Source organism: Rousettus aegyptiacus, unplaced genomic scaffold (assembly GCF_014176215.1).
Source record: "Rousettus aegyptiacus isolate mRouAeg1 unplaced genomic scaffold, mRouAeg1.p scaffold_m13_p_2, whole genome shotgun sequence".
Classification (NCBI taxonomy): domain Eukaryota; kingdom Metazoa; phylum Chordata; class Mammalia; order Chiroptera; family Pteropodidae; genus Rousettus; species Rousettus aegyptiacus.
In genome coordinates this window covers 7,832,116-7,854,379 of record NW_023416295.1, presented here as the reverse complement: position 1 = coordinate 7,854,379, position 22,264 = coordinate 7,832,116, and the positions used below count along the sequence as shown (strand labels likewise).

At 39.0% G+C, this 22,264-nt stretch overlaps 1 protein-coding gene across 11 annotated transcripts in view; it reads right to left on the bottom strand.

The window, feature by feature from the left end:
• Positions 1–826: 826 nt before the first annotated feature.
• LOC107515045 (SPHK1 interactor, AKAP domain containing) overlaps positions 827–22,264 on the bottom strand; it is a 123,889-nt gene continuing 102,451 nt past the window's right edge. For 2 of the 11 annotated variants that reach the window (XM_016153402.2, XM_036236997.1), the window contains exons 8-12: positions 13,972–14,157; positions 11,965–12,051; positions 9,670–9,722; positions 9,393–9,577; positions 827–2,679 (exon numbers count right to left, since the gene is read on the bottom strand). In XM_016153402.2, coding sequence (XP_016008888.2) covers positions 2,536–2,679; positions 9,393–9,577; positions 9,670–9,722; positions 11,965–12,051; positions 13,972–14,157 — 655 coding nt within the window. In that variant the 3' untranslated portion in view covers positions 827–2,535. The other 9 variants (XM_016153393.2, XM_016153405.2, XM_016153406.2 and 6 more) reach the window with 9 other exon arrangements.

Sequence of the window (22,264 nt, the reverse complement as noted above, 5' to 3'; positions counted from 1 at the left end):
CCGAATACTGTCCAGAGTTTGCTCTTATTTGACATTACCCTCTGGCTGACTAGAGAATTCTTCTCTACATAAGCATATTCATGCCTTCTTATTAGTCAATAAAGTGCCTTCTTTGCATTAATCCTAATAATGTATTTCCTGAATTTCAAAGAGCAATAATCCACTTACCTCTAAGTCTGATAAGTTTAGCTCTAGGTCAGTTTATCCCCAGGCCTGAAGATTGCTTGTTTGTCTTGTGCCTTTTTCTTCTGTCCCTCCAATTTACTGTTAAGGCCACAGCCTACGGGCCTTGGCAGGGTGGGGAGAGAATGCTTGGGTTTCAGGTTGCTGCTGGGATTCCCCAGACAGGGGCTACATACAGCCTTCTCTACCTTAAGGCCTCCTAGAGCCTCGGGCTCTGCCCCTTCAATGCATTATTTATACCAGTGGTCCTCAGCTGGAAGTCTTCAGCCAGTGGCAATTTTGTTCCCAGAAGGTGTTTGGCAATGTTGGGAGACATGTTTGGTGGCCATAGCTGGGAGGAAGTGGGCACTGGCATCTAGTGGGTAGGAGCCAGGGGTGTCGCTGCACCTCTTACGATGCACGGGACAACCCTCTGCAACGGACAATCATCCAGCTCCAAATGTCGATCGTACCACGGTTGAAAAGCGCTGATTTTCGTGAGTACTGATCCTAGCAAATTTAATCAGAGAACATTTGCTCATTCAAAAGCCAGAAGTGGGACGACAAAACTTGTCTAAGGGCTACATCCCTGTTCATCCCATCGCACTGTGACTATTTTTTCTACGAAGGTCTTAAAGTTCTTGGAGAAAAAAATGGCCAACGATTTGGCAACAGAAATTTATTGATAAGGTTGCAATGTGAAATACAACATATATAACTTCATCACATGGTTACAGTTCAGTATTTGTGCTTTGTAGAATAAGTAAACATCCATTCGAGCACAACAAAAGTCTACATAAAATATTCTGGGATTGTTTATAAAATAAATAGATCCTTTTCCATTTAGTATCCCAAAGACATTTCAGCTTGAGATGATGGATAAATTTAAAATGTGATATTTGATTACTGTGTCAAATTACACGAATAACCTAAATTTGGACCATTTCTGTAATAAATGCTTAATGAGTACTGGGACAGATTCCTGGGTGGGAAGGGAAGGGTGGCTTCGAAGGAGGCTTTGTTGACATTTCAAGATGTGGACAGACACTTAAGGCCAGCATTGCTAGTGTGGGGCCTTGTTCACATTTAAAATTACTTCATGGTCTTTAAAAATAGTGTAAAAGCATAGTGTTTCCAGAAATCTTTAATAAATTCTTTCTTTGATGAAGAAAATAAAAGCCAGTGTAGCTCATTTAGTCTAAAGGAAATAAGATTAATTAGGGATAAGGTAGATACTTTAATTTTCAAAATACTAAGTCTCCATTATTAAAATAGTTAAATGTGATAAGGTTTTCCTTTTCCCAAATTAAATGTCAATATCTTAGAATCACGAAGAGTCTGTGATCCTAACCGGTTATGTCAAATCCTGCATTAGTCCTTATGAATGTCATCTGAGTAGTAGGTGGGCCACACGAATAGCAACACGTTTATAATGAAATCACTGAACTCAAAGTGTCAAAGTGTGGCGTAAGACAATAATCTCTTCATATTTTATAAACCTCTAAGCAAACTTGATTTAAGATAACAATCTCTCTCATAATTTACAAAAAAAATAAAGTAAAAGTTTATGTATTTTTTTAATTTAATACACAAGCAGATTTTTCCTTAAAATACAGTCTACTCTTAGGGTATGAATTCCATCATCATGTTAACCAAGTAATACAGAGATGGAAACAAGACAATCTTGATCTTTTCCTCTCTCACTCAAACACCTGTAGCTTTCTGGTTAGCCAGGAACCCAGGTATGGTGGGGGAGGCATGAAATATTCATCAGCGATTGCAGTGAATAAATGGAATCACCTCAGTAGAGGGCACTGATAATACTCCTGCATTTCTGTTCATAGCCACTGATATTGGTCTGAAAGTGAAAATCTTTCATATCAAAGTTCTGGAAATCTCTTACCCATACCTTAGGTGTTCACCTGGGCTGACACCTCCTTAATCTTTTCAAAAAAGTAACATAAAGGTTACAGTATAGTTTACAAAGTCATTTTTGACCAGCAACTTTGTTTCCAGTTGATTCACATAATTAGAGACATTATATATTTTATATTATTAAAAATATGCGAGTACGGCTTGCCTAGAGTTTGGGCCTGTTTATCACCTTTTAATTTGAGGCCCGTTAACGTTTCTGTTTTCCCAGCCGTTTAAATACAAACCCTTTTGAACTCACCCACAAGTTGTACTGATTTGTACAAACCTATATTTTGCTTTTCCTCAGATTTATTCCATGTGCAATGGACTTGAACAGCAGATTTTTTTATAGCTCTGCTAACGCGATGCAATGTTTTGAGAAAGTTGAGTGCATTTAGAGCAAACACTATCACCTAAGCTAAAATGGAGGGAAGGAACACGTTACTCGACATGGCTGCTTTAACCCAGTTCCAGCAGCCAATCAAAGAGACTTGGGGTCCCATCTTTCTGCTCCTCGTGCATTTTGCAGTACTGAACGACGGCGTGAAAGATATCTCCCACTTTCCAGGACTTCTGCTGAACCAGCCGCACGACATCTAGGAACTAAAGCACAGAGTTAGAACTCACATATCACAGAGGATCTTCCAAGTCATCTCATTCGACTGCTCTTGCAAAGCCAACGGCTCTGCAGGTCACTTTTAAAGATCTCTGGTGACAGTCTATTTTCTTTCAAGACAGTTAGGATTACTAGAGGGTTCTTTCAACCGAAATAGACTTTTCCTCACAGCAGCTGCCGTTCGTCGATTGTGAGAGATGAGATAGAATTCTTCTAAGAGTCTGAAATATCTTTTAGATGCTTGAAGAGTTTCCTCAGGTCTGCTTTTCTCTGGATTGAACTTTCTCTAACAGAACTGTATAGTATGGCTCCCAATCTTTTCTATATTTGTTGCAAATAATCTCTCATTTGGATGTGTATATTTAGGCCAAATCAATCGACTGCTAAACTTTCGGGCTGGGTGACCTACTGTTTCCTCATTCCATCTTGAAAAATTCCCTCCACCATCATCATAAGAAGTTCGCTTGTCATTGCCACAGGAAAAGGAAAAATTGTGTAAAGACCCTAGAATAATCACCCTGGTTATTGTTACTAGCTTTGATGGGTCACAACTTAAAACGTTTTTGAGTACAGGTGAATCGTGCACTCGAATATTGGAATCATTTCCTTCACGAAACTATGGGATGAAGCCTAGTGTGAAGGCCTCACAAAATCCTTAGATACTAAAAAATAGAATAAAATTTTTAAAAAAGTAACAATTATTAAAGAGCTAAAACCTATAGGAAATACTTTCACGTATGTGCCCTCACTCCGTTCCGTCAAACTTAACACGGTGGGCATTCGCAGATGAGAAACTGAGGGTCTGAGAGGTGGCGGGGTGCACGTTTTCCTAACACTCCATTGCAATGCCGACTCTGCTCCAGACTCTGCTGCTTTGGGGCAGTGGAAGGATGTGGCATCAATACTTATTTGGATCACAGTGAGAAAAGAACAGACTGGGAAGAAGGAGAAAGTCCCATTGAAGAGAGGAGGGTCGTGGGTTAGTTGCTATTTCTTCCATGTTTCCTTCTAGGATTTTTGACTCTGCTTGCTCTTTTGTGTGTGTGTGTGTGTGTGTGTGTGTGTGTGTGTGTGTGTGTGTGCGCGCGCTCAGATTTTTTAAAGATGAGCCAGAAACTGAAATGCTAATTTCTATCTGTCTTTTTCCTTCTCTCCAGCTTGAATTTGTTAATTCATTTCAATTACTGCGAAGTTTGCTTATAAAGAGCTCCTATTAAATTATGTTTCTTCTCCCAGCTGTGATGGCACCAACCATTCACACAGTTACCGAAATCAGCACTTTATTGTACTCACTCGCCTTGTGTTGGCTCAGTCAGAGTAAAGCAATTTTTTTATGCTGGAAAATGAAATACTTAACTTTTCATGCATGGAAACATAAACATCATCTCAAAGAGTTTTAGGATAACATAAAAAAGGGAGACAGATGGGAGGCTGATGGCAACTCTGTCATAGACCGTAATCTCCCAGGGAAGGACAACATCTTAGCCATCTTTTGCCTGCACCTAACTGATGTTCAATAAATATACGCTGAGTGACAGAGGGCATGAATGACCAAATGTAAGTCAAACACATTCAAATGGTCAAGAAGACTGTTTGAAATTCAAGTGACATTCTGAATCATTGCAGATGGACCTTGTCTAAGTATTCATCCCTGAGTTTTATATAATGTATTTGCACATATGTAACTAAAAAATAAATATGCATATCCTGGGGTTGTTTACTCAATAATTTTCTATTGATAGCATGTTCCACAAAAATGGTTGGAAGCCATGGATTTAGGAAAAGGCTGAACAAAGCCTAGATTGGGGGAATAGCAGTGGGCAAGAATCCAACCAGAAGCTGGTCATGGGGCACGTCTCTTGTTGCACAGTGACTGACAGTGGACGTCATTGGGGTGGGACACCCAAGACCCTTCCTCACTCTTCACTGCAACAGCAAGGGACTGCTGGCTCCACTCAGCTCCATTGGTCTCAGTGACAGAATTTCAGAGACTAGTAGTTGTTTGTGACTCCTCGCAATTCTGCCTAACTCCCTGTCTATCAGATTCCTAAAATTGTACAGAGCTTAATTTTAGAGAGGTGAAGGCTTCGCTTAAAGAGCAAAAACCCTCAGAAAGGGGAACATTGCCAGCAGCTGTAAATCAGTTATGAAGATGCATGAAAACAACTTTGTGAGCTGTTACTTACATCTTGGTGTATATAAATGGTCCAAGGCATGTTTTATATTGGACAAAGTGGTAAAAACATGAGACATCAGAGAGAAGAACAGAAAGGCTAGGATTTGATTAATCCAGCTTTTCCAGCTCTTACTGGAAGTCCAGAAAGTAGGTGTTCTTGGTGCAGAAGCATGAACATCATGTTTCTGAGGTCTCACTGACAGAGGCTCACAGGTGCTGATTTCTCATCAAGATTTCCCCCAATGGTCACCAGATATGTGCCTGAGGGTGTCTCCCTTCCCTTACCACGTCTTATAAAGGTGCAGTCAGTATAAAGGACACAGGTATAGAATTGGCCTACGCCCCTTTCTTTTTTCTTGCTATAAATCCTGGAGCACTGGACCACCCTTTTGTTCTCATCTTTTATCTCTGTGTCATCGCTGTAAAAGAGAATTAAAGCTTAGGAGCGGATACCAATATTTTCCAAACCCTTCCCAGAAGCCTCTCTGCTACAGACTTTTCTGAAGCCAAATATCAGCTTCTTTCTCTCTACCTGGGACCTGCTGAAGGAGAGTCTCCCAGTGTGGTAACGACTACAGGATGTCGCTGACTGGCCCAAAGTTATCAAAATGCTCCCCCAGCGAGGCCACGCTGCCAATAGTTTGTAGAATAATCACAGGCTGGAATATCTCTCGTGATTTCTAAATCCAGGCTGATATCAACAATATGGCTTTTAAAAGGGATCTGGTCCCACTAAATACAGCCTGCTCCGAGGCAGTGATGTGTTAATCTCAGGTGTTGAGACCTTGAAACATCTGCAGGGCTGATGAATAGGAAGGTCTTATATTTTCTTTTCTCCCGCCACTTATAAAACTTTCTAGATAAAAATGGAGCTAAGATTGTGAAGTAGCCAGAAAAGGAGATTCTCAGCTCATTACCATAGCCTTTCAAAGCCGTATTCTAAACAGCAGCTGGTCCTAGATCTTTCACTGCCCATGTGGTGATTTCCTAATCAGCTTTCATGGGTCAAGGATCGGATTTTTCCCCCAATTCATTGAAAAGTAAGTCATAATTTTTCATTTTGGCTATTTTAGAATCAATAATAATTAGATTCTCTTTGTATATGTCATAATTGACATTTCCTTGAGCAAACACTTTGTCTTAGGAAACCAGAATTTATATCTTATGATGATATTGGCAGATTCATTTGAAGAAAAGTATCTTTTATAGTCTCAGGTACATTTACTAAATTAGATGGACTGTTAACCAAATCATATGATGAACTCTATGGGAGCTGTTGCAAGCTGTGTGATTTTTTTTTTTTTTTTTTTGGAAACTTTTAACATAGGTTTCTACCTTTTAACATAGGTAGCTACCTTCTTTTGCTACGAGGTAGAATTCTGTTCCATTAAGCACAAATCACTGGTCTTTACATTGCTCCTGAAATTATGGCCTATAGAGCCTTGGCTGTGCTTGGGAACCACCAGGGAACTTTGGAAAACTCTGATGCTTGGGTTTCATTCATCCCAAGAGGAGATTCTGATTTAATTGGCCAGAGCATATCACATTGGGGTCTGTTAAAGCTCCTCAGGTGACTCTGGCTCATATATTGAGTTTGAGCACCACGACTAAAGGAATCAGCTAAAGACAATTTCTTACATTTACAAATGAAAAGGCTTAGTATCTATATTATGGAGTGAATGCTGGTGTTCCCTTAACATTCGTATGTTGAAGCCCTACCACACAGTGTGATAGCATTGGGTGCTGGGGCCTTTGGGAGAGAAATAGGTTTAGATAAGGTCATGAGGAAGGAGCTTCCACGGTGAGATTCATGCTTGTATGATGAGGAAGAGGCACCAGAGCTCTCTCTCTGCTCTGGGATGAGAGTCACCACCAGGCACTAAAACCATCAGCACCTTCATCTTGGACTTTAAGCCTCTGGAACTGTGATGAATAACAGTCTGTTGTTTAAGTGACTCAATCTATAGTGTTTTGTTATAGCGGCCTATGCTGGCTAAGACAGTATCTAAATCCTCCTTATTATTCCTTCTTTTGCTATGTACTTCTTCAAAACTGAGACTCGAAGGGTAGTGTTTTTTAAATAGGTTAATGGTCAATACCATCAACATTTTCTCTTTTATTTTCTTTCCACCACTTGGCTCATAAAATGGAATAAGAGATTAGAGGTGAAGCCGTCTCTTTTCTGAGCCTCACTTTCTTAGAAAGGTAATCAACATCTGTTTCCTCTCTTTCCTCTGTTCTATGCACTGCTTTCAAGAAAAGGAAGTAATTCTCAAGGCAGGCGTAACCATGAGGAAGGCACCTGGTTTGCTGTGAGGTCAGTCACCAGCCCACTCCAGGACATGATTTACATAAACAAGTGACACACTCCTGTCTTTTCACCTAATGGGAATTTGTGAGGCATATTTTTACATAGACCATTAAGTTGTTTCTTCAAAATGTTAGATTATAGAAAAATCTCCTCTATTAAGAGGCCATCGGAAACAATGCACTACGTAGAGCTCTAGGATAAAGTTAGAAAACAACCTGTCTTCCGTTTTCCCAGGAATCTAAGAATGTACTTCTCCTAGAATGTTCTTTTCTTCTTCCCAATGGTAAGGGGTCTTTGGGATTATCTATGCAGGGTGCTCTTTCATTCTACCCTTTGTACTAGGCAGGCTAGAAGGAGAATTTATCAGATAGTGAGTGACTCATCACCTTGTACTTATAAACAAAGGATAGGAAAATATTTAGATTCAGATGGTATAGAGTGGTTTGTAGTCTTAGGCATGAAGAAGAATACAAATTATTGATTGGAGAGAGAGATAACAAAGTAGGATAGGGCATGGAAAATAAACTAGGCCTCCTCGATTTTTCCAGTAGGGAATCCCATTGGCCAGTGTTGCAAAGATGGGGAAGCTGATCAAATAACCAAGCATATGGGCAAGGTGGTAAAGGACCTTTCATTTCAAGCTGCTAGGTTTTGGCAATGAGAATTAGAATATAATTATAGGTTTAAAAATATCCAGATTATAACTAACTCCAAGGCACTTTAACTTGAGAGAGACACACCATTGAGAGACATTTATGGAAAAAGTGGGGTTCCAGAACTCCGCGTGACTATCACTATGTGGGGACTCTCTCCAGGACCAGCCTCTCTGAGTCCTGACTTGTTCATTCACCACGAAGGGACAATAATATTCATTCTGTTCTTCTCACAGGTTGTTTAGAAACAAGTATAATGAGTATGTGGAGGCAATTTGTGACAATAAAACATCAAAAAATGCATGGTAGCAGTGAGGGCGGGATAAAACACTCCCCGGATTTTCTGCCCTAATCCCCAGTCCCATGAATTGGATGAGAGAATTGTGCCCTTATCGTGCTACCTTCCAAGGCAAAAGGGATTCCTCAGTTAATTTAGGGACTGTCTGACGAAACTAATTTAATTGCATAAACCCTATAAAAGAGTTTTCTCTGGTGGAAGAAGAAGTAAGAGAGATTGACAGCATGAGCAGCTAGAGGGAGCGACATGATGAGGAATGTGGGAAGCTTCTAGAAGCTGAGAGTGGCCTTCAGCTGACAGCTAGTGAAGAAACAGAGATTGAAGTCCTACAACCACAAGGAGCTGAATTAGGACAATCACTCGGACAAACTTGGGCACATGTTTCTCCCCACGATTATCAGATAAGTGCCCAGCAAGGCTGACATCTTGATTTATGCCTCATAAGTACGTCCCTGAGCAGAGAGTACAGTAGAATCCATCCAAACTTCTGACAGCAGAGCTGGGTAGCAGTGTTTTAAGTGAGCAAACTTGTGGCAGCTTGTTCCATAGCAATAAAAAATTAATCTAGTAACATTATTATTAATTTGAAAAAAATTTAAAAGCAGCATACTTATAAATTATGGAAAATTGAGCTCAAAGACAGGTGAATTCCTGCCTTAATTTTAATAATTGAGATTCTACCTCAGTTAGTGGCAAGTCTTAGAGGTATGGAATTAGAACAATCATTGCTATTAATTTTGATGTTGGCCAAGGATCTCTTCCCTAGCTTTATATTTCTGGTAAGTAGAGAATGATAATGAGGAAGATTACCTCATGCAAACCTGTTTGGTAGGGAAATAAAAATGCCTTCTTTTTGGCACCATACAATGGCTTGTTTTAAATATCGGTGTAGCCTCACTTTGGTTACTGCTGTATATCAAGCCTTTCCTTCTCCCTTTTATTTAAATGAGTATTATAAAGAGGTTTATTTCCAAGCAAAGAAACATTAAAAAAAAAAAAAAAACAGACTCTGAAAAGTTCCCATCTCGTCAATTTACTTTCTCATTGTCACTAACTAACTGAGAAAAATTTGGTCAAAAATATGATAATCATGATTACATTAATGAAGGTGGAAGTCTTCAAAGATATGGTCATAATTTGACGATGAAAAATGAAGAAGAAAGAACTTCAATTAATTCAAATGCTTTAACTGGGCACACACTGAGTTTTCAGCACTGATAAAGACACCAGCTCTATTGGCATCCAAATGTGGAGCACAATACCTTTTCGATTCTGCTTTCCTGAGATTTCTTAAAGTAGATGGTGGGGATGCCAAGTTCAGAGGCAGCTATCCACTGCAGAGTGGCTCGAAGCTCAGCGTCGGGACGCCCCGGCTCCAGGTCAAAGTTGATCACCAGCAGGCTCCCCTGGCGATCACTGGCTGCTCCTGTTGGCAGTTGGGAGGCACCTTCGGAGGAGACACAACCACACAGCCTTACTACGCTTTGTGCAGGGAGACTGCAGACAACTGTGGGTCGAAGTTATGGGAACGTGGCTTACCCTCTATGTGTTCTGGCTGCCCGTGAAGAATTTCCTTTTCTTCTACTAATTCACTTTGGGAGAAAACAACAGTATATGGTTGGTATTATTTAGGAAGAGGAAGCTGTAAATTGAAGATGAAGTGATGGTTTTTTTTAATCTAAAAGCTTCTGAAGTTTATTCCTTATTTATCATTTTCATCGGATGAAGTAATACTAGGGAAATATGAAATTGGCTATTAACATAGAACTACGGGCTCTTTAATAAATATTTTGCCCCTAAAAAACAAAACAAACAAACAAAAAGGCCAGATAAAATGCACAGTTTTAGTTGGAATAATTGGTGTTAGAGACTTCGAGAGAGGAATCCTGTTCTCCTCAATCTTCTTTCCATAAACGGTTAGTATCAAGGAGAGAGAGATTATGTAGGTAGTTCTGATTTGAGGATTTATCCTGTGTTTTACTTGTCCCGTAAAGGGCCATATGTTTCCATCTTGACATACTGATTTTTTTTTTTCTAAACTATGACACTAACATAAATATGCATTGTAGCCTAAGAAAATATTTTTTCTACATATATATGGTTCTTTGATCTGAAATAAGAGGAGGTATTCAATGAACTGCAGAACCCAAACTACACAAAGAATATGTCAATTAGTTAAAATTTTTCTTTTTCTTTCTTTGCCTTTTTTTTTTTAATTGGAGGATGTAGTGGAGAGAAGGTGGTTTAGAGCTAGAGATTCATAACTGAAATATTTCATTAGACATGGTAATAATATTCCATATTTGAGGTGGTTTTTTATAATGAGTTCTTATTAGTGGGCCTTGAATGTAGTGGACAGACTCAACACATGCTTCCAAAATGAGAACATATGGCCCAACAGCTGAAAGGAGGTGACCATTCGGAGAGGCCCGTGGTTGTCCTATATTTTTGTCTTGTCTGAAAATTAAAGTACAGGGGCTCTTAAGAATGTATTTTTTTTTTTTTATGAGGGAAGATTCTCCCTTATATTTTATGTTACTGCTGAGATCTGGCTGACAAATTTAACTTTATTCCTAGTAACTTTATCCCTAGAGAGAGTAAAGTCATTTGTCCATGCATATCTAATAATTATATTGAAGAATGGAAACTTTTCTCGGGGTCTAGATTTTCTGTTAGCTCTATATACGAGTGATACAAGTGAAATGAAATATGGCGGGTACAGTTTCTGCTGTCATAGAGCTTTGGTGGCTCGTGGTGTTGGTTTCCTTGAATTCATACTGTCTGTGGGGTCCTAGGCTCACCCCACAGAGGCTTTCTCTATTGAGAAAGACAGAAAAAGTAGCTTCACAAGTGTTTCCTGAAGGAGAAAAATAATTTTGTCCCACCATCGTTTTTTTTTTTTTTTCTATTTGTTTTGTTTTTTGGTTCTCTTTTAAAAAACAAAATAAAATAAAACAACCCAGGGTAATGTGTATGTTCTTCTCTGCTTGTGAATAATGGCCTTTCACAATAAGAAAGGAGGCATTGCCACCTTCGGTCACTAAAGAGAACTCCCACAGGTAGGATACTTAGTACGCAGTAAAGCAAAAAATGCTTTAGCCAGAGGGAGTAATAGAGGAAATAGGTCAGTGAGCAGAGTCTGCCCTATACTTCATTTTCATTTTTCTGAAATTCCAGAAATCTCCAAATAGTAAGCTAAGTCAGAGGTCAAAAAAAATAGACGTCGATTCATTTAATTTTCCGGAAGAATCACAAGGTCTAGATGTCGTCCTGACCTCAGGATGCTCTCTCTTTCTGCGCCGTGTCTTATGTTATACATATAGTGCTCCTCTAAGCGCCTTTTCCCCTTGCTCTTTTGAATGGTCCTCATACTGCAGGGAGCAGAGTTACTGCGTGGGGATGACATGTCACAGCACCATTTGGTGTTGTGATTATCACTTAGTAGTGATAATCTCAGGTGTCTACAGGTAAAGGAAAAGTCATTCACACTATAATCTATTGAACGATCGTCTTCATTGGCGGGCACAGTCCAGTGTAAACGGATTTTTGCTTCTCTGCATCCAACTAGGTAAAACAACATATATTTCTAATGACATGGATAAGCTTGATCTGAAATGATGATACCACAGGGGGCGGATGTGCTATCAGAAAGCAGCCGGGGCTGTTCTAGGGCTGAGTTCCTGCTCTGGTGACATGGACTGACACATGCCTGCCAACCGCGGAGCACACACACGATGAGACCAGAGGCTGGGCACGACCTGAATGACCACGATGGACTGCCAGATGGAAGTGGGGTGGCGGTCTCACATTCACTGCGTCTCGGCGGCTACTTACTGAATCATGGGAGAAGGTGGCATGCTTTCCTGATAAATGTCCAGGTCCGTAATGCCAAGACTGCTAGTGGCACTACTGTTGCCATTGCTGACAAGGCAAAAGTTTACATATTAACGCGTCTCCACCACCTGGACACCCTGCTGACGCTGACGGTCCGCTGTCCTTCCTCTTGTCCCCAGAAGAATACTGCTTTGTGTCTAGGACTCCTAAAGTGATATTTATTTCTGACGAAATTAGGGGGAAAACATAACAAGAGACATTTTGGGCTCGAGCCAATCATTGTCCTCACCACCATGTTTCTTTTCTACTTTCTACAGCGGTGTCACATCTGGTAAGTCTCACCTAGTGGACAATCAGCTTGACTCTCTTCCTCGTTCTAGAAACCGCGGGGATGTTTATCTATCAGCAGAAGGCACTGGGGTTTAACCCCAGAAAGGAAGGTGCTTCTGACTGAGAACGCTGCCTGGCAGAGATACTGCAGCGCTCATCTACTTGCTTTTGACAGAAACCAGTGGATGCACGTTTTCCCTGTGCCGTTCAGGGGACTTTTCTGTGGGACATTCCATAGGATATGTACTTGGCTTGTTTTCTCATGGAACTACAGAACTCACGGGCACGAAGCTGGGGAATACCAAAGTTTTATAGCTCCTTTATCTTAACATCTTTGGGAAGGAGCAACATCTGCCTCCTTACGGATTGTGGAGGAAGAGACAGCACGTACTGCGTTATTGTCATAGGTTGCACAATCGACATATGGTCTAGTTACTGGCCTGAAACTTATTTATCAAAACGCAGTGCAGTCGAGCTGATTTTTAGGCTCTGTCTGTACTTGCAAAATGGAATGCATCCAATTTCACCAAACTCACTGAGTTTCCTCACACTTTCTCTACTTTCCAGTGATGTCCCTACCAGGTAAAGTTTCTAAAGGGGGAGAGCTGGTGTGTCATAAGGGGAGAGTCTTCGCTTAGACATCCCATGAGAAAGCAATGAGATGTCCTGTGCTTCAAATCCTTGTTTTGGTTTCGCGTGGGGGAACGAAATATATTCGCTGATTGAAATTTGATGACTCAAACTCTGCTCTGGGAGTAATTAACCCTGTAAACGTCTGCTCAGCCCAAAGATTCAAATCCTCTTTGCTTTTTGTCTCTACAATATAACATTTCTCCACCCTGTTCTCAGGGGTCCTTCCTTTCATCCCCAGAAGAATATTGCTCTGTGTCTAGGACTCTTTAATTGATATTTATTTCTGAATTTTGGAATTTTAGACCAGTTATTCAACATTATGAAATTTTCTTGAATCTAAACAGACTAAATGGCCAGCAGTAAAACTCCCATGGAGCCATACACCCAGATGCGTCTGAATCCCATTTTTCAATTGGCCTCTGTAAAAAGTCTGTGGACTTGTTGGCACAGAACCAAGTGAGACTTTGGGCAGAATCGTGAAGACTCTTTTTGTATTTTTCCTCACGGAGGGGTAGTTTTTAGTTTATATCTCCTGACTGGCTGGGGTCCAATCAAATCTGACCTCACAATAGCTCCCCGCGAGCTTTCCCAAAGCAACAATACAGAGGGCGGGAGAGAGAGAGGGGAGGAACAGTCGGGCCAAACGACACAACACAGTGTGGAAAACACTTGCCTCATGTAAACCCAGCCCGGGTTGCATCTGAAATACAAATGAACCAGAAAGAAAGTATCAAACACACCAGGTGTAATAGCAGCTCTTATTTAAAAAAAAAAAAAAAAATCACAGTTGTCATTATTGAGCACATTAGTGGGGACTTAAGAGAAAGGAACTCAGCTGACTCTTAACCTTGGCCAAGGTAATTGAAGCCATAATTGGATAGTAAGATAATTCTCAGCACAAATCTTGAGAAGCAGGCACCTTGACCTAGTGGGAGCTTTCTTCTTCGCCCTATTGGGGACCCTTGGCAGGGAACTATTTAAAATGCATTTCTGGAATACATGCCGAGACCCGTTTCCCTGGGAAGCCGAATGAATACCAGGTACCTCATGGATCGCTCGCTGAGCTGCAGGAAGCTACTTGTGTCGTCTGGGTTGTCTTCCTCATTGGCGAGCTGGGACCAGCTGTCCGTGCTCTCCCCACTGCTGCCGGGAAGGTTGGGGACCTCATCAGCGGCTCTGTCTTCTGTTGAGACTTCAGCCTCTGGTCCACCTCTGGCATCAAGGCCGTCACTGTAGATGGTAATATGTTATTACTGAGAGTGGAAGCACAAGGCTAAACCTTTCGTGGGGACCTTGCTGGCTGCTCTATTGAGCGTGAATCTCCGCCACAGTGAGCAGGATGGCCTTGGACACAGGTGGAGCCTTTTAGGCTAATACTTCTGCTGGCACCCTAGGTCCCATTTTGCCTTTCCAGGATTACTCTCCATCAGCTTCCCCAGCTTTGTCTCAACTTGATATCTTTCCGCTGACACCCTCCGTTCATCTCAAAAACACACCGAAGCACCCTGGCCTGTATCCATAAGAATTATTGAGCGGTGTTTGAAACGAAGATGCTCAGAGCATCCTCCCAAGAGATTATGATCCAGCGGTTCTGCAGGGAGGCTCAGAAACCTGCATTTTTAAATAACCACCCCAGGTGATTCTAATGCAAGTGGCACGTGGACTGTGCTGGCAGGGGGCGGCGGGGTGGGGCGGGGAGGAAATACCTACTCTAGTTCCGTTGGTTTCCAAGTCATTTTGCCGAGAAATGCCTTCAACCATATTTTCAACTTGCAAAGACCTTTTGATACCATCTTCTGCCTTTGAAACTTCTGATTTCTATCAGTGCCACTTCTCTGAATTAGTGCTTTCTAGATAAAGCAGCTCTGCAGAGCATTACCCCTTGATCAGACAGGCTTTTTTTCTCTTTGAACCCTCTCTACCCTGGCCTCCCCTGAATTTCTGCCTCTCCGGACACTTTTTGCCTGAAACCTGGTTCCCTGTGTTTCCAGTAAGTGTAGCTGCAGCCGATGCTGATTGTTCACTGCCCTTCTTGATAGTCTGACCCTAAGCAATCTCATGTTCTCTCCTGCCTGTGAAAACAGCTTCCAAGTCTGAACTCCGGCTGAAGCCCCTCTTCCTGATTCTGGGGCTCTAAAAAGAGCTAGCCTTTCCGCTGGTCTTTTGAACATATCCAACCTGCCTCATTAACATCTCAGAATCAATGTTTCTAAAGCCACTTCCAGTTGCCCTCCTATCTTCCTGTGTTTCTTATTTCTGTTGACCCTTCTGAGCGTCTAGGTTTAAAATCTGGCAGTCTTCTGATTTCTCCTTCTTGCCCTTTATGTTCAGTTAGTTGCTGTGTTTTTTCACTTCCGTCTCTGAAGTATGCTGTACACGTTCTTATCTCTGTCTTTATGATCATGAAATTATCTGAATTTAGGTCGTCTTGAATTTCTAGAACTTTTGATCTTGGAGGATCCAGATAGATTTTCTGTTAATTAGGATGCTAAGCCTCGTAAGGTCCAATGATTTATCCAAGTTTGCAACAAGGTTTGGTATCAGACATTAGATCTTGAGTCCTGAGACTTGTGGGCATTTCACTCACTGTCACTCCCTGGCTGGACTATACTAAATCAGCTTCCTAACCATTGAGCTCCAACTATTCTTCCCCTTTCAAAGTCTCCTTCGCACCGCTGCTGAATTAATGTTCTAAGGCCTATCTTTGACCATTCTTGTCAAAACTCTACGAGGACTCCTCGAAGCTAAAGTCTGTCCTTCGCGACCTTCCTCTGCCAATCCAGTTTCATCTGCTCCACCCCAGTCGTTACTTAGCAAACAAAACCATCTGTTGCTTCTCAAAAGTGCCAGGAATCACCTGCCTCTTGGTCTTCGCCTTGTTGCTTCCTCTGACCACCTGCTGGAGACCAGGGTGCTTTGAGCACCCTTCCTGCAAAACGGTTCTGTAGATTTCAGTTCTACCATCTGTTACCTATTCAACGTGGACAAGTTAATAACCCTAAGAAAAACCAGCTCACGAGGGCATTTGGAAGATATAAATTAGAAAGTAATGATGCACTTGTCTTAGTGCCTGGATCCTTGCCCCTTGGATTTCTTCTCACAGAATTCTGGAAAGGTACAGTATGGAGGTATGGTTGTTTCTAGCATGCTGTGCTGCTAATATTATCCTTAGTAAGCTTGATTTTCCTTTCGAAAATGTTGATATTCTTCCAAATTGAGCAGAGAGAAAGGAAAATAATGAATGGAACCAAAGAGATATTTAGTGTTTTTAAATTCAAATGAAAGAAAAGTTCACTGATCACAAATGGAAACAATATACATAGTTCCAGAAAAGTGGAACTAAGCCAGCACTGAGCTCAAAGGAAAAGGCTCCAAAACCATTCATTTAGTTAAAAAGTAAATTCCGGGACTAAGTTCTTACTAAATTAGGACTTTATGATGTCATTAGAAAAATTCATTCCAGGCTATTTCTTACTAAAACAGAAGTCACATCTAAGTGATTGACGCTGAACATCGGGTTCAAAATGAGTCTGTCAGGATATTTTATTTTATCTCAATTTCATGCTCTATTTACAGTAAATCTCATATTCCATGTTACATGACTGGGGAATTCAGAATGAATAGTTGTCATCACAGAATTTAGTTCTCATTTTCTTTTGAAATGTATAGCTTTGCTTATTTATTTATGAATAATGCACAGATGTGTATGTAGATATATGTAGATGGCTTTTTTTTTTCCCACTTACGACCTCACAGTTAACACTCAAGAGCTTTAGAAGGCCATATTTGATAAGATATCAGATTAAACTGTAGGATTTCTGAGTTGGCAGGAATCTCAGCAATCATCTAGCCCAGTATCCCCCCAATTTCATTTATTAGGAAACCATTGTCATGACTTTTGCCATATCTGCCTTCCTACGGTGTTATAAGAAACTTCTTTAAATCTGTTTACTTTATGTAACCTAAATGCGTTTATTTCGAAAAGAAATTTTGTCATTACAATACTTGGAAAAAAGGAATCACTTGCCACAGGTAGAAGGTAACAGTAATAATAAATACATAACTAGAGTAAAGGCCTCTTACCAATAGGTCCTGTGGTTGTTTACTTACTGTGAAAAGTTCATTGAAGGGAGAAATAACAATTAAACACTATACATCTTAAATATTTTAGTTTAACTTTAAATATGTAAACATCTACTTATTTACCAATCTTTTGATTTAAAAAGCTTTTAGTTTTCTTGATTGTCTTTATTTTTTGCAATCATGTATTTTTGTTCTTATTTTTATTATTCTCTTCCACGTTACTTTGGGTTTGATCATCTTTGTTTTAGCTTTTTAAGGTGGATGGTTAGATCATTGAGGTTAGACTATCCTTTTTTTTTTTTTTTAGATAGAAATGTTTAAAGGTAGTAATTTTTTTCCCCAAATACTGCTTTAACTGCATCTCACAAATTTTGATATGTTGTGTTTTCATTTTTGTTCAATTCAAAAGTTATTCTAATTTCCCTTGTTAATTAGTGTTTGACCAATGGATAATTTTGAAGTGTGTTGTTGATTCCCAAATGTTTTGGAGGATTCCCTACACATTTTTTTTTTTTGGTAATTAATTTTTTAGTTTAATTACATTGTGATCAGAGAACATACTCTATATGATTTCATTTCTAAAAAAATTTATTAAGATTTGTTTTCTAACCTTATTGTCCATTTTGGTGAATGCTAGAAATGCATTCTAGTTAAAAAAATGTGTATTTTGCTGTTGTCAGTGGAGTGTTTAATAAACATTAATTAAGTCAAGTTGATTGAGAATGTTCAAATCTTGTATATATATCTTTATTGACTGTGTTGTCAGTGTTTTGGATTTTGGGTATTCTCCTAGGTGTGTAGTGGTATCTCACTGTTGTTTAAATTTGCAATTGCTTAATGACATATGACGTTGAACATTATTCATAGGCTTATTTGCCATCTGTATACCCTCTTTGGTGCGGTGTCTGTTCAAGACTGTTCTCTATTTTTAAAGGTTGGATTGTTTGTTTTCTTATTGTTGAGTTTTAAGAGTTCCTTTTATACTTTGGATAACAGTCCTTATCAGTTATTTCTTTTGAGAATATTTTCTCCCAGTCTGTGACTTGTCTTCATAACAGTGTCGTTCACAGAGCAGTTTTCAATTTAATAAAGTACAGTTTATCAGTTATTTCTTTCATAGATCATGTCTTTAATGTTGTATCTAAAAAGTCATTGCCAAACCTAAGGTTACCTAAACTTTCTCCTATGTTATCTTCTAGGAGTTTTATAGTTTTGTGTTTTATATTTATGTCTAGATGCATATTGAGTTAATTTTTGTGAAGAGTGTAAGTTTTATATCTAGATTCTTTTTTTTTCTTTTGCATGTGGATGTCTGGTTGTTCCAGTGCTAGTTCTTGAAAAGTGTGTTTTTTTTCCATTGTGTTGCCTTCGACTACTTGTCGAAGCTCAGTTGACTGTATTTGTATGGGTCTATTTCTGAACTCTGCGTTCTGTTCCATTGCCCTATTTGTTTATTCTTTCGTCAGCTCCACACCTTCTTGATTATTATAGCTTTGTAGGAAGGTCTTGAAGTCAGGCAGTGTCAGCCTGACTTTGTCTTTCTCCTTTAAAACCATATTGGCTATTCTGGGTCTTTTGTCTCTCTGTATAAACTTAAGCATCATTTGTCAATATCCACAAAATAAATCGCTGTGATCTTGAATGAGCGTGCACTGAATCTGTAGATCAACTTAGGAAGAACCGACATAGTGATAATAGAGTCTATCCACAAATAGCTTTTATTTTTTTGCTGGAGAAGGAATATTCGGTTGGCAATCTTTTTCCTTCAGCACAGTAAATATGTCATTCTTTGTATTTTAGCTTGTATTGTTTCCAATGAGAAGTATGCAATTTAAAAAATTTTTAAGATTTTTAAAAGATTTCTCTTTCTCTGGGCTGATTTTAAGACAATGTCTTTGTCACTAATTTTTAATAATCTGATTATAATGTGACAATGTAGTTTTCTTTTCATTTATGCTGCTTAGGTTCATTGTACTTTTTGATTTGTAAGTCTGAAATTTTCATCAAATTTCATGTTCATGTATACCTTTAAATTTTGAAGCATATTTTTTAAAAGCTAAAGTCTGGAAATTTCATCATCTCTGTAATTTCTGGATATATTTATATTGCTCAATTACCCTGTAGGTTATAGGTGACATTTTTCTGCTTCTTTGTAAGTGAAACATTTTTGATTGGATGTTACATTGCACATTTATGTTGTCGAGTGATGGATTTTGGTGTCTTTATAGACTGTTGAGCTTACTCTTGGTTAAACTACTTTTGATTCAGCTAGATGTTTTCAATGCTCGTTTTCAAGTTTTGTTAGGGGAAGATTAGATTACTCTTTATTGTTGGGGCTAGTTTCACCTAATTCTATGGTATGAACCTTTTAGGGTCTCTACTAAATGTTGCACATGCTTAACTTGGATTCTCTACTCTGTCTCGTTGGAACCAAACTTCTCCCAGTTGTTTGTGAGCTGGCGGAATTGTTCAGTTAACAGAGCTCTGGCTTTGTGGGATTTTACCTATCCGTGCATGGCTCAGTGCTTAGCAACAGACTCGAGTGGACCCCACCACAGACTTCCGCAGTTCTTCCTCTACCCAGTGCCCTCCAATCTCTGACTTCTCAACTGAGAGTGCCCTCTGGGCTGTGCTCAGGTTTGTCCTCTTTAAACTGTTGTCTGAAAAAGGAATCCAGGCAGAAAGCTGGGTGTTTATAGGGCTCACCACATTTGTTTCCCTTCTCTCACTGGGATGTTTTTTTGCACAAGTCTAACTGTTGCTTCATATAATTTGCTCATTTTTCTAGTTGTTTACAGAAGAAGGGTAAATTCAGCTTCGGTTAGTCCATTGTGGATGGAGACAAAAGTCCTTTCTTTTACTATAATTCTAGATATAAAATAATTATTTCTTAAATAATTATTTTAAAGGGTTTTAATTTCAATGATTATATATGTTATCTCTTACAGTATTTCATTGATTTTTAAAAATCTATTTTTTAATCCTATTTTTATTGTAGTTTGTTCCTTGCTCCTCTTTTGTATACTTTATTTTTTTTTCAACCATTTAAAATATATGTATTTTACATTCTGTATCTGATAATTCCAACGTCTGAAGTCCTTGTTAGGGTTAATCCTGGCATCTGATATTTGTGGTGAGTCTTGCTTACAATGCTCTGATTCCTTCTTGCAATTTGAGGTTCTGAGCTCATATTTGATGGGGCTTTCTCTGTTGAAATCCTTTGAGACTTGGGCTTCAATATCTAGAGATTCATTTCTGCCTCTGCCAAGGTCTCACAGTATTGTTAATTTGAGATTGCTTTAAGGTAATTTATCATTTTGGAAGTTTCCTGGACCACAGATGGTATAAATTAGAACTCCGAACATGCATTAGGGCAAGCTATGGTTACAAATTCTTAGGGGATTCTTTTCCCTTCTACCCAGAGCCCTAACCCTGGGAGATAGATTTTTAAAAATCAGATCCTTTTTCTAGTGGGTGATCATTTTTCCTAAGTTCATATTTATACTGAGAACATATTGCTTCAGAATGTGGAGGTTGGTATCCATTCTAAGTCTTCACCATTCACAGGCCTACAGTATCATTTCCTGATTGAGTCTAGCTTTTAGAAAATGAACTTGTAGGTTACTGAAATTGACAAATGCTTCGACAGCAGGTGCGTAATCAGCTTTAACTTACCACTTTGGTTTCCAGATCCTTTCATTTTTCTGCCTCTGAGATGATGATGATGGTGATGGCGATGATGATGATGATTAATAAGACTGTTAAGCTCAGCCCTGTATTTAAAAGGATGTGTATTATATTTAATCCAGACTTTCTAGTTGATTCATATCGGGAGTACTTTTCAGGCTAGCTAGAACACCGTAATGCTTGAAACGCAAGTCTCCCACCAATTCCTCACATGGCTGGCACCTTATCTTCCTTTAGATCTTATCTCAAATGCTAACATCCTGTCTTAAGTAGACACTTTCCCCAGTCAGTTATTCTTCATTACATTACTCTTTTCATTTTTCTCTCATCACACTCTTGTCTAACAACTTTTTTTTTTTTTCCAAAGAGGTTTTCCATGTATGTTGTTTGTCTTTCCCACTGATACGTAAGGGCTATGGAAACAGGCACCAAATTGCTACATCCTTGTTCATTTGCAGTACCAAGGACAGTGTGCGTCCCAGAATGGACATCAAATATTTGTTGTAAGAATAATTTGTTTTTTCTTGCAGTAGATATAAATAAATGCACGACATTAAATATGTTTCTAAAAAAATCAGATTAGGTGAAAATTTTTTCTCAGTTTGGTGTTTATATGTTGTGGTCTCAAATTATCAAAAAAGTAGATAATTATTCTTCAATAATCTCAGAGAAGGAGGCTGAATGAAGAATGCCTTGTTGCCCACTCATAGGATAATATCTTCCCAGAAATCAAGAACTAGGACACCTTACATCATTTAAGCCATTTTAAAATTGAGGGATAATTCAGGTATCTGGACAAATGTGGTGGCCTAAATACGATAAATATTTCTATTTGGGCATGAGCTCCATAATATATTCTGAAGTTGTTACTTTTTATCAAATAAAAAAAGTAAAAAAAAAAGATTTTTATTTCAATATGTTGAGCTTTTATGAATCTTTAGTAAGAACTATAAAAATGTCGCTAAGAGGGTGGCCTCAAAATATCTTCAGGACATGATACCTCCCTACCTCCAAACAGAGTGAGTGCCCATGTCACCTAACTCTCTTATGCATAAGTGGGTAGGAACTATCTCATGTGGGACCGAGTTCTGTATTTAGCCATTTTGACACATCAGGTTTCATGATGACAACTCTAAACCGTGAAAATGTTATCTAAACATGACTAATTTTTCCTCTTCCAAGTCCAGGGAATTCTCCTGTTTTAATAAAATCCTCACACTGTTCATAACAAGTTTGTCCTGGGAAAATAATCTGGAATAAAGGCAACCATATATCCTAATCCAAAACATCAATAACAAACATAAAAAACAATTATTGAGTAGTAGGCACTGCGTTAAGAGCTTCATGTGCATTTCTTTATTTAAATCTTAAAAATTATCTTATGAAAATAATAATAACAATAATAACAATGATCATTATTATTCCTATTTATAGGTGAGTAAACCGAAGTAGAGAGATTAGGGAACTTGCCCAAGGTCACATGGTTACAAGGTTAGTTAGTGGAGTTTGTCTTCTATTAAAATTCTTTATATTGTTCCACAAAGACAAATATATTTAATATTTAGTA